Consider the following 13,307-nt stretch of genomic DNA (forward strand, 5'->3'; position numbering starts at 1 on the left):
CAGGGCTCTTCTTAAAAAGTAATGTCATTAATAAAACAGTTAAAACGCAGTACTAGTTGTGTACCAACCTAAATGTGTTTGAATACTGAAAACTAAAAGTTAATTGAATGTTTCTCAGGCCTTGTTTACATATTAGTTTCTATAGATAATACAGTCAGAACTTTGTTAATTTAACAATAGTTGAAATAATACATGAGGAAAATAAGCTAAAAGAAAACCTCAACATAAAAAAATAATAAAATAAAATAACTGTATACACACTTAACTACTTTGAAAAAAGTAAATGGTGGTTAAAGTTGTAAGTAAAGAAGCCTTACGATAACATGTAAGTCAAACTGCTGATGATTCTTACATCCTACAGTAGGAGAAAACTGTTAATGCTATTTCACTTCAGCAAAGTTATCGTATGGTTGCTTGTGTTAAACACTACCATGTTTGAGATGTTTAGCTTGGTTTGTTCACTAAACAAGAAAATTGTTTAAAAAGTAAAATACTGAAAGAAGCTTTTTTTTTAAATACCACATGTTTTTAAATGATACAATATCCACATTTGACAGTATTGAAAGTAGTGAAGCTATAAAACCCAACACAATTTCAACCCAAGGCTGCACAGATAAAACAACAGGGGAAAAAAAACAAGCTGTATTTTGGTTTGTGTTCTGAATCAGTGCTGTGTGAAGGTCTTTAATTAAAAAATACATTTGGGAAGAATCATCCTATTTTGTGTGCCGCAGACATTATTTTAATTTGACGTGATATAGAAAGAGTAATCGACTATTGTTTTTTTATACTAATAATATATCGAAGTTTGCCACTACTGTGACCTTCAAGGTCCTTAGAATACTCATGAATAATATATTGACCTATGAATGAACTCCTCTTTGTTCTAGAGTTTCCTTGAATCATCTATATGGGCCATCTTCTCTCGAAAAATGGTTACCGCCTGAAGAAGAGGACACGCAAGTTGCATCACAGGAAGAAGAAGAAGAGGAACTGTTTCCTGCAGCTGCCTTGCATGCTCTGCTTCATTGTCCAAAGCAACAGCAGCGGTCTCGACGACGACAGCGACCATTTGGAGGCCGGAGTCAACGGCGGTGTGTGCCGTCACAACAGTATCACCGGAATAAGTGTTTCTGGTGTGGGCGGAGTTGGCATCGGTGCAGCAGCTGCCTCGAAGCTTGCCGAGCGATACGCAACACTCGCATCTCCCGAGGACTGCTCCAGGTTCCTGTTGTCGCCACGGGAACTGGGTATCTGGGAGGGCCAAGGGAGAAGCCTTTTATCAGCTGTTCCTACAAAACTAATCCCGCCACCAGCGCTGTTCCGAACCGCTGGGGTGTCTGTGTCCGTGCCTATACCTGTACCTGTGCCTGGCTGCTCCAACGACTTCACTGAGATGGTAGGGAACTGCACAAACAGTACCAAATGTTCTAGCATTGACCCAAATCTGTACAGATGGCTTAAACAGCCATGCTTTACCAGTGCTGCTGCTAAACGTTTTCTAAATTCATACATGTTATATAAACCAGCCCAAAAATATTAGTAAACAGTGTTAAAAGAGGAATTAAACAAATTTGTGATGTCATCAAGTATGAGGTCTGGAGCTGCTCCATAGACAAATAATTGGAAAAGATGTTGTAGATACACTGAGAACACCCAGGGGAATGTTTCACATCTGTGAAGAATAGAATAAAGCTCATTTGGGTATAAAAAAAAAAGCACAAAGAGTGTCCCCTTAATTTTTCTATGGAACAGCTCCAGACTTTTTAAATTATTTTTTTAAAGATTATTCATGTTCACAAATGTTAGCCTTAATATTGGCAGATGGTTGGTGTTCTTCCTTAATGGTTCATAGAGCTGTCTTAACTTAAGGCAGTTTAGAGAACAGAGTATTCCAGATGTCCCTTTCCACAGCGACACCTCCCAACTCCTCCTGGGGGACCCCGAGGCATTTCCAGGCCCGACAAGATATATAATCTCTCCGGCGTGGTTTGGGTTTACCCCGGGGCCTTCTCCCAATGTCTAAAATGTCTTGGTGATGAATGACTGATATGTAACAAAAAAGCGACATATTTGAATCAGCTCAAAGCTTGAACAGAAGTCCAAGTGTTTTAAAGCGAAATGTTTTTTGTGTTCTCAAGATGTAATAACAGAATTGCCGGAGTCACAAGTCATTCTTCACACTAGAAGCAACAGCTTTTTTTTTTACTCCTTGTTTCATCTTTGTCTGAGAATCCTGGGTTAAGGTTGCTGTTTTGATTCAGTGTTTCATAGGTTCTTCAACAGAGTCAAAATCTGCTATGACTTGCTTGAAAAAAGATGGTTCTACCTTACTGATCTGTGTGTGTCTCTGGGTGCAGGTGTGTAAGAGGAAGTGCTCAGAGGTGCAGAGGTGCACACCCTGTAAGCAGCCGCGCTGCACATTCGCTGCCCCTGATGGAGGGCTGGAGAACGGCGGAGAGGCTGCCTCGAACTCTGGAACTGGCCACTGTCACCTTCCCCTCTGTCCACTTCCCTCCTCCTCTGCTTCTTCTTCCTCTGCCTCCTCCTCTTCCTCCTCGCCTGCTGATGGCTGCTGCGGGTTGGGTCTTCATGCTGATTGGCCCCACAGTTCAGACACGTCCCCCTCTTGCCTGCATCATTATGATGACTGCCAGGCGAGAACTTCTGACGCTGCTGATCACTCAAGTATCAACCACCTGCCTTCCTCCATTCTTCTAAAGGTCAGAGTTCACCAAAAAGTTAAATTGCTGATTTATTTATTTTTACTGATTTTTTTTGTGTTGATATGGTACAATACATTCTTTGACAACTGGGCCACAGCATCAGAATTGTTGAATGGCTTTTACTATACTAGATCATTTCTTTTGCCTCCTTGCAGGTGCTCTCCAACTTGACAGTGAAGGAGCGCTGTCTGTGTGCCTCTCTGGTGTGTAAATACTGGAGGGACCTCTGCTTGGACTTTCAGTTCTGGAAGCAAATCGACCTCAGTGGCCTACAACAAGTAAGCACATAGCGTAGTGTATTTGTTGTCTGTGACTCCATTGTCTTCAAGAATGATTCTTTAATTTGACAAGAACACCAACGTTTTGTTTTTTTTTACAGACATTTTGAGAATAGTTAATTAACCTTTCTAATTAAGGTGAGACACCCAAGGCAAAATCAACATTTGAGATCATTTTTGATATTTGGGACGATATTGGAATAAAATCATCCAAAATACACATTTTGATTTCTCTTAAAAATTATGAGATAATGCCTCATTTGCATATTTACACAAAATGTCAGAAAACTTGTGATACAAAAATATATTGTCTTATTGTAAGTAATCATCAGGGCAAGTTTCACGCTGATATATACAGTAATAAAAATATTACTATTGAAGTTAGTTCTCACCTGTAGTAGTGTCTTACCTTATCAATAGTTTTATTTCGACTGACTTTCATCTTTCCTTGTGTTCTCCTGCTCCCAAGGTAAACGATGATCTCCTGGTGAAAATAGCTTCTCGGAGGCAGAATGTGACAGAGATTAACATCTCGGATTGCAGAGGGGTCCACGACCATGGTGTGTCCTCCCTGGCCTCACACTGTCCTGGCCTGCAGAAGTATACAGCTTACCGCTGCAAGCAGCTCGGTGACATGTCCCTGTCTGCCTTGGCCACACACTGCCCTCTGCTGGTGAAGGTGCATGTGGGCAATCAGGACAAACTCACGGATGAAGCACTAAAAAAGGTAAACATTTAGAGCCAGAATAAAAACGCGAGGCATCCAAAGCTTCCTTTTTTAATTTTATTTTTTTTAGATCTTTGTTTGTTTGTGATACCACCACCTCATTTAATGTTTTTCTTCCACAAATGAAAAATGAAGTAATACTTCATACTATTATTCATACTATGAATAATAATGATGTCTCAATAATGTGTCCTTTTCGCCTTCAGCTGGGAGAGCACTGCAGTGAGCTGAAGGACATCCACTTGGGTCAGTGCTACAGTATCACAGATGAAGGCATGGTGGCCTTGGCGAGAGGATGCCTTAAACTGCAAAGACTCTACTTGCAAGAGAACAAACTGGTCAGTCCCACACATCTACTCTTATATTTGTGCTTTCCCCCCCTGCTTGCCTCACGGTTCCTGCTCATAGAGGAGCCCAAATGTCTATCGTGTCTCTCTTTGCCAATGTGAAGTGTGCATTCATCTCATATATGCTCTTCGCAGATAGTCGTTCATGTACCGGTATTCTGGGGTTAAAAGAATACTGTCAGAACAGAGGCCTTGTCTCTTGCATGTCTAACTGTTAGTTACTGTGATATTGGAATAAGTATGCCCTAATATAGTTTGTAGCTGAAGTGCCTTCTCCTAATAAGTGTACTGCCAGCTTGACTGCCTGACAAGCCTTCAAGCACTACTATACAGATTAATTATTTTCGGTTAAGCCTCTCAGAATCAGCTGTCTGATTATGATCTAATCAGACCTAAGAGGTCCTATAGTGTATAAATTTGAAGTTCTTGCACTACTGTAATACATTAATGCTTGAGTATTTTTGTATCAACACCACCCACATGTTTATGTGAATGCAAATATGTAGACGCGTACATGTTTGCTGACAATTGCCTTAATCAGTTTAACACCTATCAATCGGATCTTTAATAATAGACTAATGTCATTATCACAACTGGTTTTGTGTTATACATAATGACTTGTGACAACTGAACTGCCTTTTTTCACTCTACCTCCATTATATTTCTTTTGATAAAAACAACATGCACTGAGGAATGTGCCAGACTACTTTAAACCAGCACTAGATGTCACTGTTTTCCAATTTCTGAAAACAGCTGCTTTCTTTTTGTCGACCAAAGCTTCTGGATACTCATGCTGAGCTTGTGCACTTCGACTCCAAGTCACAACCACATATCATCTTTTACATCATTTGTCAATTAGCATTTAATTATGATACAGAAAGAGAACATAAATAGTCATTTGGCATGTCTGTTTCTCACCCTTTATATTTAGATCTTCCTTTTCTCACTAATGCTCTGGCACTTTTCCCTGCTAATATTTCTTTACAGTCTATAAATAAGTATGACCCTGATGAATAAGTTCGCTTTAAGTTGTTAACAATAGCTCAGTTTGTTAAAATCCCATTCATCAACTTAATAGTATATCAAATTAGCGATTACCACTAGGTGAGAGATTAATATTGCAGCTGATAACATTTCAGCGCAGCGGTATCAATTTCAGACAGTCATTTTTCAGGCGTGAGATCGTTGTAGTTATTTTAGCTTCCTGTCATTAGGGTGGAGAGAAATGGGCTGAGCTTATATGGGAATTGTTATGTCTAGGCGCTCCGTTTGCTTCTTGGCCTAAAATTATCATTAAGTTTGGCAGGAATTAAGACGACCCAGAAACACTTACCTTTCATTTTTACACAGAGGCCATTTATTTTCTGTGACAGCTTGAAAGACTATTTAAGGTTCCCTCCTCCTACTTTCTCAGGAGTAAGAAACTGGTTTTGTTGCTTTGTGGGAAAAGGGTTGTAATTACATTCTCAATATGAGTTTGGCTAAATATGTTGGCCCTGTGAGATCCAAAAATATGCATCAAAGCTAAAAGATGTTTGTTCATATCTAGCTTTTGTTATCATTTAGACTGTGATGTCAGACTATACAGGCTATTGGCTTTAATGCAATAATTAATCAATAATTCATATCACATATGAAGAAGAATGAAGGTGACTCAATCATTTGTACTTTGAGGATCTTATTTCACTCTCGGTCATCTGTTTATAGACTAGATAAAAGGTTTGAAGCAACATGGAAAAATGCTTTTTTCCCTGAAAGGTCTACGCATACAATGAATGCTTGAACACCTGTGAGACCATTGTGTGTGTTGAACCTTTGTTCCCTACATGAATTGATCAAGGATTGACAAGGGCTTTTCAGCTTTTAGTGCACTATAAATCACAGTTATGGGACAATATACTGTAGTGAAGGCTCTCCTCTCCTCTCCTCTCCTCTCCTCTCCTCTCCTCTCCTCTCCTCTCCTCTCCTCTCCTCTCCTCGTTTCCGTTTCCGGTGAGCGTGAGTGAGCGTGAGTGGTTTGTGGTGGTGGATGTGCGAGTGGCGCGGAGTTTTGAATAGTTTGCTGTCCCTGTATATCAGTTTTCACCTGTATGTGCATGATCAGGTAAGCTTTTTTTGATTTTTATTGAGTGACCGACTAATCAGTGGTTTCTTGGTGGTTGTTGGGAGGGATGGCGTCCGCCGAGACGCCACCTCCGTCTATCCGGCAGGGAATGCGGATTGTCCCGCCGGATAGTAGCGTAAGTGTGGAGGAGGTTCTGCTGGCTGCAGATGAGCAGGTAGGACACGACAGCCTCTGCTTTGCGTCACGGATGAACAAAGCAGTGGTTGTGTTCGTTAAAGACGAGCCACTTGTTCATCAGCTGGTGCAAAGTGGACTGTTCGTCAGAGATTTGTTTTTGCAGGTGTCCCCGCTGTCAGCTCCCTCATCGTGGATCACCGTATCCGGTGTCCCGCCGTTCATTCCCAACGAGCTGTTGGAGAATAAACGTTGGTGGTTTGGGAAGTTTGCCAGCGGCTTTAAAACTGTGAGTTTGGGGTGTAAGGACCCAAAACTGAAACACGTCCAGTCGTTAAGGCGACAGGTGTTTATGTTTTTAGACTCGCCCTCTCAAACACTGGAGGTGTCATTCCGAGTGAAAGACGGAGACGGTTCTTACATGGTGTACGCTAGCTCAGGACAACTCAAGTGTTTTGAGGCGACGGTGGCTCCGGGCCCGCTGCCGCTGCCGGTGGCGGTGGTGGTGGCGGGCGCGCGGCCGGTGGCGGTGCTGCGCTCGGTGTTGCGGGCGGGGGGCGCTGCGGTCCGACCCAGTGGACCCGAAGCCAGAGTGGTTGATGGTGGTGTGGACGCGACCGGCGCTACTGGTGCACTGTTAAAAAATATTATAGATAGGGAGGAAGAGAGTCAGCCTGAGAGGCAGCAGGCTGATGTAGCTGCTGTAGTGTCAGGGGAAGCAGATGAGATGGAGTATGACTCTGAGTCAGATGCCACCTCTGTAGGCGAAATAACCACCAGGGCCACAGATCTTTACTCGCTGGAAGACATCAATCCGTTTCTGGATGAAACCTACAAAAAATCTGTAAAAGTCAGTGATTACTTCAGTGACACTGACAAATTCATAAGATCTGTTGATGTCTTAAAAAGATTAGTCGGTTTTGACCTTTTGGATGAGAAGAAGCGTTTTCGCCTTAAAAAACATCTCACAACATTGAGGAAAGCAACAAAAGGTAAAACTGTTAGAAGAAGGACCAGAAAGTAAAACGTGAGCATGCACCACATGGTAGTTTTCTCCACTCACTGTACTCTGTTTCTTCCTGTCTGTTTCTTTTTTCAAACTTCTTCATGGAGAGTTTTAAAATAGGGTCTCTGAATATCAATGGGGGGAGAGACGGAAGCAAGAGGGCTCTGATAGCTGAAGTTTCCACTTTAAAGAACACAGATGTGCTGTTCCTGCAGGAGATGCATTCAAATCAAGCAGATGAAACAGACTGGGGATTATGGTGGCAGGGTCCATGTGTCCTCAGTCATGGCACTAACTTCAGTGCAGGAGTAGCTGTTTTGTTTAAGACAACAGCTATTGCAACAGTTTTATCCTGCACTGAAGTGGTCAAGAGCCGTCTGCTCATTGTACGGGCAGAAATACATAACAATGTGTTCTGCTTTGTCAATGTCTATGCTCCAAATCATGGAGCAGAAAGGGTACGTTTCTTCAACCAGATGAAAAATGAGCTGAGAAACTACCATCAGGACCAGCTCATCATCGGTGGAGATTTTAACTGCACACTAGATTTCACATTAGACAGGACAAGTGAGGAACCTCATCCTCAGTCAGCTCAAAGCCTCAATAACATCATCACACATCTGGATCTGTTAGACACATGGAGGGTAAAACATTCACAGTCCAGACAGTACACATGGGTTAGGGTCAGTAACAGCAGGGTCTGTGCTGCACGATTGGACAGGATGTACATTTCCCCAAACCTAAGCTCCAGACTGATTCACTGCCATATTAATCCAGTTGGTTTCACTGACCGCCATTTTGTGAATTTAATTTTGAACATCTCGCCAGGCGAAAGGGTTAAGTCCTACTGGCTCTTTAACAACAAGCTCCTGCAGGACACTGTTTTTTGCCAGCATTTTAAATCACTGTGGCAAAAGTGGAAGCTTCAAAAAGCTAACTTCAGTTCTCTGAAGCTGTGGTGGGAGGTGGGCAAGGCACAGATTCGTGTTTTTTGCCAGCAGTACACCTCCCATTCAACTGCTAAGATAAAATCAACAGTTCAGGAACTCAAAGCGAGCATAAAGAGCATGGAAGAGGAATTACATGGAGACTCAGACCCAACCAAGGGCCAACTGCTACATGAGAAAAGGTTGGCTTTGAGCTCCTTTCTGCAGGAGAGGGTGAAGGGGGCTCTGGTAAGGTCTCGTTTCCTTCAGCTGAAGGACATGGATGCCCCAACCTCTTTTTTCTTTAACTTGGAGAGGACGGTGGCACAGAGGAAACACATGACCTGCCTCGAGCTGCCGGGAGGTAAAGTGACCACCTGTCCAAAAGAAATGAGAAGCCATGCAATGGACTTCTACACTGAACTCTTTGCAGAAGAGCAATGTAGCATGGAAGGCCGTGAGGAGCTCCTGGAGGGGCTTCCACAGCTCAGCGAGAGGGAGAAAGCTGCTCTGGACTTCGAGCTGACTTTACAGGAACTGACAACTGCTGTTAATCAGTTGGCATCAGGAAGGGGTCTTTCCACTGACTTTTTTTAAACACTTCTGGAATATACTGGGACCTGACCTGCACTGTGTTCTGCTGGTGTGTTTTAGAACAGGATCTCTTCCTGTTTCCTGTCAGCCCGCAGAGACTGCTGAAGATCGCTCCCTGAGTGATTAGTGGAGTGAAGAGTGCGAATACAGCTTCCCCCCTCTTTTCATCACCCCAGCGGTGGGGGAGTGGCAGGAGGGAGAGGGTCAGCTGCTGTCTTTTGAAACCCCTCACCTGGACAAGTTTCATGCTGTCGGGAAAATAGCGCTCTATCACATATTTGTCAAGACCCTAAAGGTGAAGTCTCTGGCAGGGATGGAGGAGTCGAAGTGGACTGAGTTTTTTGGCCCAGACGCCTCCCCGAAAGGCAGCTGGCGGTCCCTGTACAAGTTGCCTGTTGAGAAACGGACAGCAGACATCCAGTGGAGGATTGTGCACGGGGCAATAGCCACAAACAGATACAGAGTGCATCTTGATCCTGAGCACGGGGAGGGATGCTTGTTTTGTCCACAGGCTGAGACTCTGGCACACTTGTTTGTTCAGTGTCCTCGTTTGGACATCTTGTTCAATTTTTGTTCAAGGTTTTTTTCTTTCCAGTTGTTTATCTTTGGCCCAAAATATTGTGCAAAGAAAAAGCCTGTCCATACACTGCTCAACTTTATATCTGGTTCTGCAAAGTTGGCCATCTGGCTGACTCGCAGAAACCAAGCAACTGTGGGCAATGTGGAGCCAGTCAGGGTTCTGAGAGAACTGCTGAAGGCCCGACTGCGGGTAGAACACGCATATTACAAAATGCCGGGCACTTTGCAGGTGTTCAAAGATCTCTGGGCTGTTGAGGAGGTTTGGTGCTCTGTGGGGGAAGATGGGGAGTTGAATATACACTCTGAAACTCCCGTTGGTTTGTTGACTGTGTTGTTGTTTGTTGATGTTGTTGATGTTGTCATCCTGAGGCAAGTGAAAGAGTGAATTTTTGTTTTTGTTTTTATGAAGTGGTTCAATAAAGGGACTTTTAAAACCTCTCCTCTCCTCTCCTCTCCTCTCCTCTCCTCTCCTCTCCCTGCCTCTCCTTATCAATCACAGATGAGGATGAGCCTTTTACTCACTGTGATCTGCCCTCTCCTTCTGCTCCTCCAAAATGGAACAATTGAGTTGCTGCAGGATGTTTCTGTGTGGTCTTTCACTTGCCCCCTGCCTTTTTCTTTGCCATGTGAACACCCACATGCATTTTTTCTCTCTTTCCTTCCCTCCTTGTTGTCGTGGTTGTGGTTTCAGTTCCATGCTGGAGGGACTTTTCTCTGTGTTAAGACCATATCCAGCTCTGTAGATGGTTAAATTGCTTTTTTTTTTTTTTTTTTGGGGGGGGGTCTCTTTATGTGCTTGTGTAACCTTAAGAAATACTGGCACTAACATTATTGGTAGTAACTCTGATAATGTGTATTTCCTGTTAGTTAACCAGACGAAGGTTTTAGAGACTTGTAGTGGAGTAGAGATATGTTTGGTGCTCTGTTATGGTGCAAGATGTATGATTATGAAATAACCCACTTTTCCTTTAATTGCAAAAGTAGAGAGTTCCAGGACAATGATTTTACTGAAGGGCACACCAGTTATTTTTTAAATAAAAGCTACTAATGCAATGCTGAGGATGTCTCCATCAGTGATTTGTGTCTCTAAATTTTGTTTACAGTTGACAAATTGATGCTTGCTCTTTCATTGCTTGTTAGCCTGCGGCCAAATCAGCCCAGGGCTACAGACAACCCTGGGCTAAGAGTGTGTTTTGTGAACAGCAGGTGACTCTAGTGTCTCTCTGCCCCACTCCTTTTGACATCTACCCTGCATTCTTTATTGGCGTTCATCCAGTATTTATGCCAGAATTGGTTATATTGCAGCAGTTGCCTTTCAAGGCTTGTTTTCATCTTCGGAAGTGTTTTTTTCTCTCTCTCCCCCATTCATATTCTGTTCTCTTCCACCACCTCGAAGGGCAAAGGCTCTGAGAATAGCAAATTCCCCTTTTCCTCATCTCACTTCAATTTGCCGTAGGGGGCAGAGGCAGTGTTGAAAGTTTAACTCTGAGTTGTGTCAGTTTCATAGACCAACTGGTGGATCAACTCTACGCTGCAAAAACCTCGTCACCCATCTTTCCATGTCGGTAACTTTGCTCCAATGTACCTTCCAATTAAACACGCATGGCAAACTGCAAACATTTTTGCAGGGGAAGCACTTTTCTTCTCTCTTCTTAGTCTTTCTCCTCTCTCTTAAATTTTTTTTTTTTTATCTGCTCTCCTGTCTTGTTAAAATCAAAGAGTATGCACTTAATTTTCCTGCAATGTGATGGGAAGAATCCACTGGCTCATCTCAAAGACATTGTGTCTGCCTACGCCTCCCCGCCCACCCCTCTTTCTCACACACAAGCTCTGATTATTTACAGTTTTAATTAGTCCAAAATGTGGAAATGTAAGTGGAATTGGAGATGACCTAACATAGATTACCATGTGCCCTCAATTTAGGTGTAATTACCACTCTGCATGTACAATCAGAGCTTCTCTCCCGTGCTTTCACCACGTTTTTCAGCTCTCTTACTTTGGCGATTGGGATGTGTTTGTCTGTGGAACAACAAGAAACACTGGAAAATACGAACTGTCAGATAGAGTAGTGTTTCTTGGACATCGGTCAGGGAAAGAGGCCTCAACTCCCGCTCTGATTGGCTGTCTTTCTGGCTTTTCAGTAGTTGGGTTTTTGCTGGCAGGAGGAATGACAGCGAGGCTCCACTGGTCCAATCAAAGATAATCACAGATTAAATTGTATATTGACATTAACAGATTTAATTAGCCGGATTAGGGGTAGAGCAAAGACAAAGGAAGTGATAATGATAGCTGTCAGTTATTATGGGATAGACCTTTTGACATAAACCAACACACATGCACTAAAGCACGCAGAGGCCTAGTTAAAACACTGGAAACGACACCCACATGGGAGCAGATGAATTGAATAGCTGCCAGCTGCACTGGAATCTCCTCTGGAAACTTTGTTCACGTATTTGACTGTAATTAGAGATAAATAGAACCACTCTGCCCAGACACACACACACACACACACACACACACACACACACACACACACACACACACACACACACACACACACACACACACACACACACACACACACACACACACACACGCACACACATTGCATTGTCCATCTCCTCTGCAAGATCTACCCAATCCCCTCCAGTCTTCATGGACGAGAGTTTAGACTTTTCAGGATGTTGAATATCAGATGTTGTATGATGTATTTAGTCAGTGTAACTGCTAATGGCACTGGATTATGTCTGTCAGAGTGTGGAAAAGCTCTGATCCCATCCAGAATTTCCATGCTTTCATGTCATCAAGAAGTCTCTTTAGTTTTCTGTCTTCGTCTGTCTTTGTCTCTGTGGATTTGGGAGGTAGCCATACAGTATGTAGGTATTGTCCAGATGGAGTTTACTGCACCAAACTCTTTTTTAAATGTAAAACACAATCTTTTTCCTTCATTCCAATCTTTAATCCCTTCCTTTTCCCTCATCACTTCTATTTGTGCTTCACTGACTATTTCTGAATATGCTGTTATCAGCTGTTTATGCTGTTTTTGTGGTTATTGTAGTAGTGAAAGAAACATTTTGGTGAAATGTCAGTACTATGGTGCAGTCAACAGAAAACTAATCAACTATAATTTTGGAAAATGATGAATTGCTTTAAAATACCCTGTACAGTTTGACCACAAGTAACGCTACTGAGTAATGTTTTTTACAATGGGTTTCTGTTTTGTTTGCATGCATGCTGAGGCACTATGTGGATGTAAGAATTCACAATATTTCATAAACTGATGCCAATGTTTTATGAGGAAGGAGAGGGGTTTTTAAACCTCAATGATGAATACATTTTTATGAGTAACACTGAATATAACTCCACTTCGTTCCATCTTTTCAGTTTCAGTATTTTCTGGTTTTCTGAGACGTCTATGACAATAAACTGAATGCCACTGTTGAGCTCATTTTTGACACTGGAAACAGCAGTTGAAAAAACAATCTCCGCAAACCGCAAGCTGCAATTCTTTCGTCTCCCTAGGGAAACAAAGGTTGTTAGTTTATGTGGATAGTGGATACATGATTCTCTCTTCCCTTTCTTGTAATGGAAACTAAGAGGCAACAATATAGCATGAAGATAAGTGGAGATGGCATGTGGAGGCAAAAATGTATCACACCATCATCTTTTAAGTCAGTTTTAAATAGGCTAAGTTACACTTTTTGCTTTTGAAAGAGTATTTGTTAATTTCATATATTATCAAATCTCTGGATGGAAGAAAAATGTTATCTTTGTAAACAGTAAATTACAGAGAGAACATTGGAAATTGGTCATGTGTTTCTTTCTCCCTAATGTGACCCAAAACCACAATACAAAACAAGACGTGGGCTTGTTGAACTGTTGCAC

At 42.4% G+C, this 13,307-nt stretch overlaps 1 protein-coding gene across 1 annotated transcript in view; it reads left to right on the plus strand.

Moving 5' to 3' along the window:
• fbxl17 (F-box and leucine-rich repeat protein 17) overlaps nt 1-13,307 on the plus strand; it is a 219,999-nt gene that overhangs the window by 909 nt on the left and 205,783 nt on the right. The window contains exons 2-6 of the mRNA XM_083912507.1: nt 891-1,399; nt 2,361-2,723; nt 2,882-3,004; nt 3,474-3,731; nt 3,938-4,069. Of these exons, the coding sequence (XP_083768633.1) occupies nt 911-1,399; nt 2,361-2,723; nt 2,882-3,004; nt 3,474-3,731; nt 3,938-4,069 (1,365 nt within the window). The 5' untranslated portion in view covers nt 891-910. The remainder of the gene's footprint in view (nt 1-890; nt 1,400-2,360; nt 2,724-2,881; nt 3,005-3,473; nt 3,732-3,937; nt 4,070-13,307) is intronic.

This window comes from Echiichthys vipera (genome assembly GCF_963691815.1).
Source record: "Echiichthys vipera genome assembly, chromosome: 4".
NCBI classification, from domain to species: domain Eukaryota; kingdom Metazoa; phylum Chordata; class Actinopteri; order Perciformes; family Trachinidae; genus Echiichthys; species Echiichthys vipera.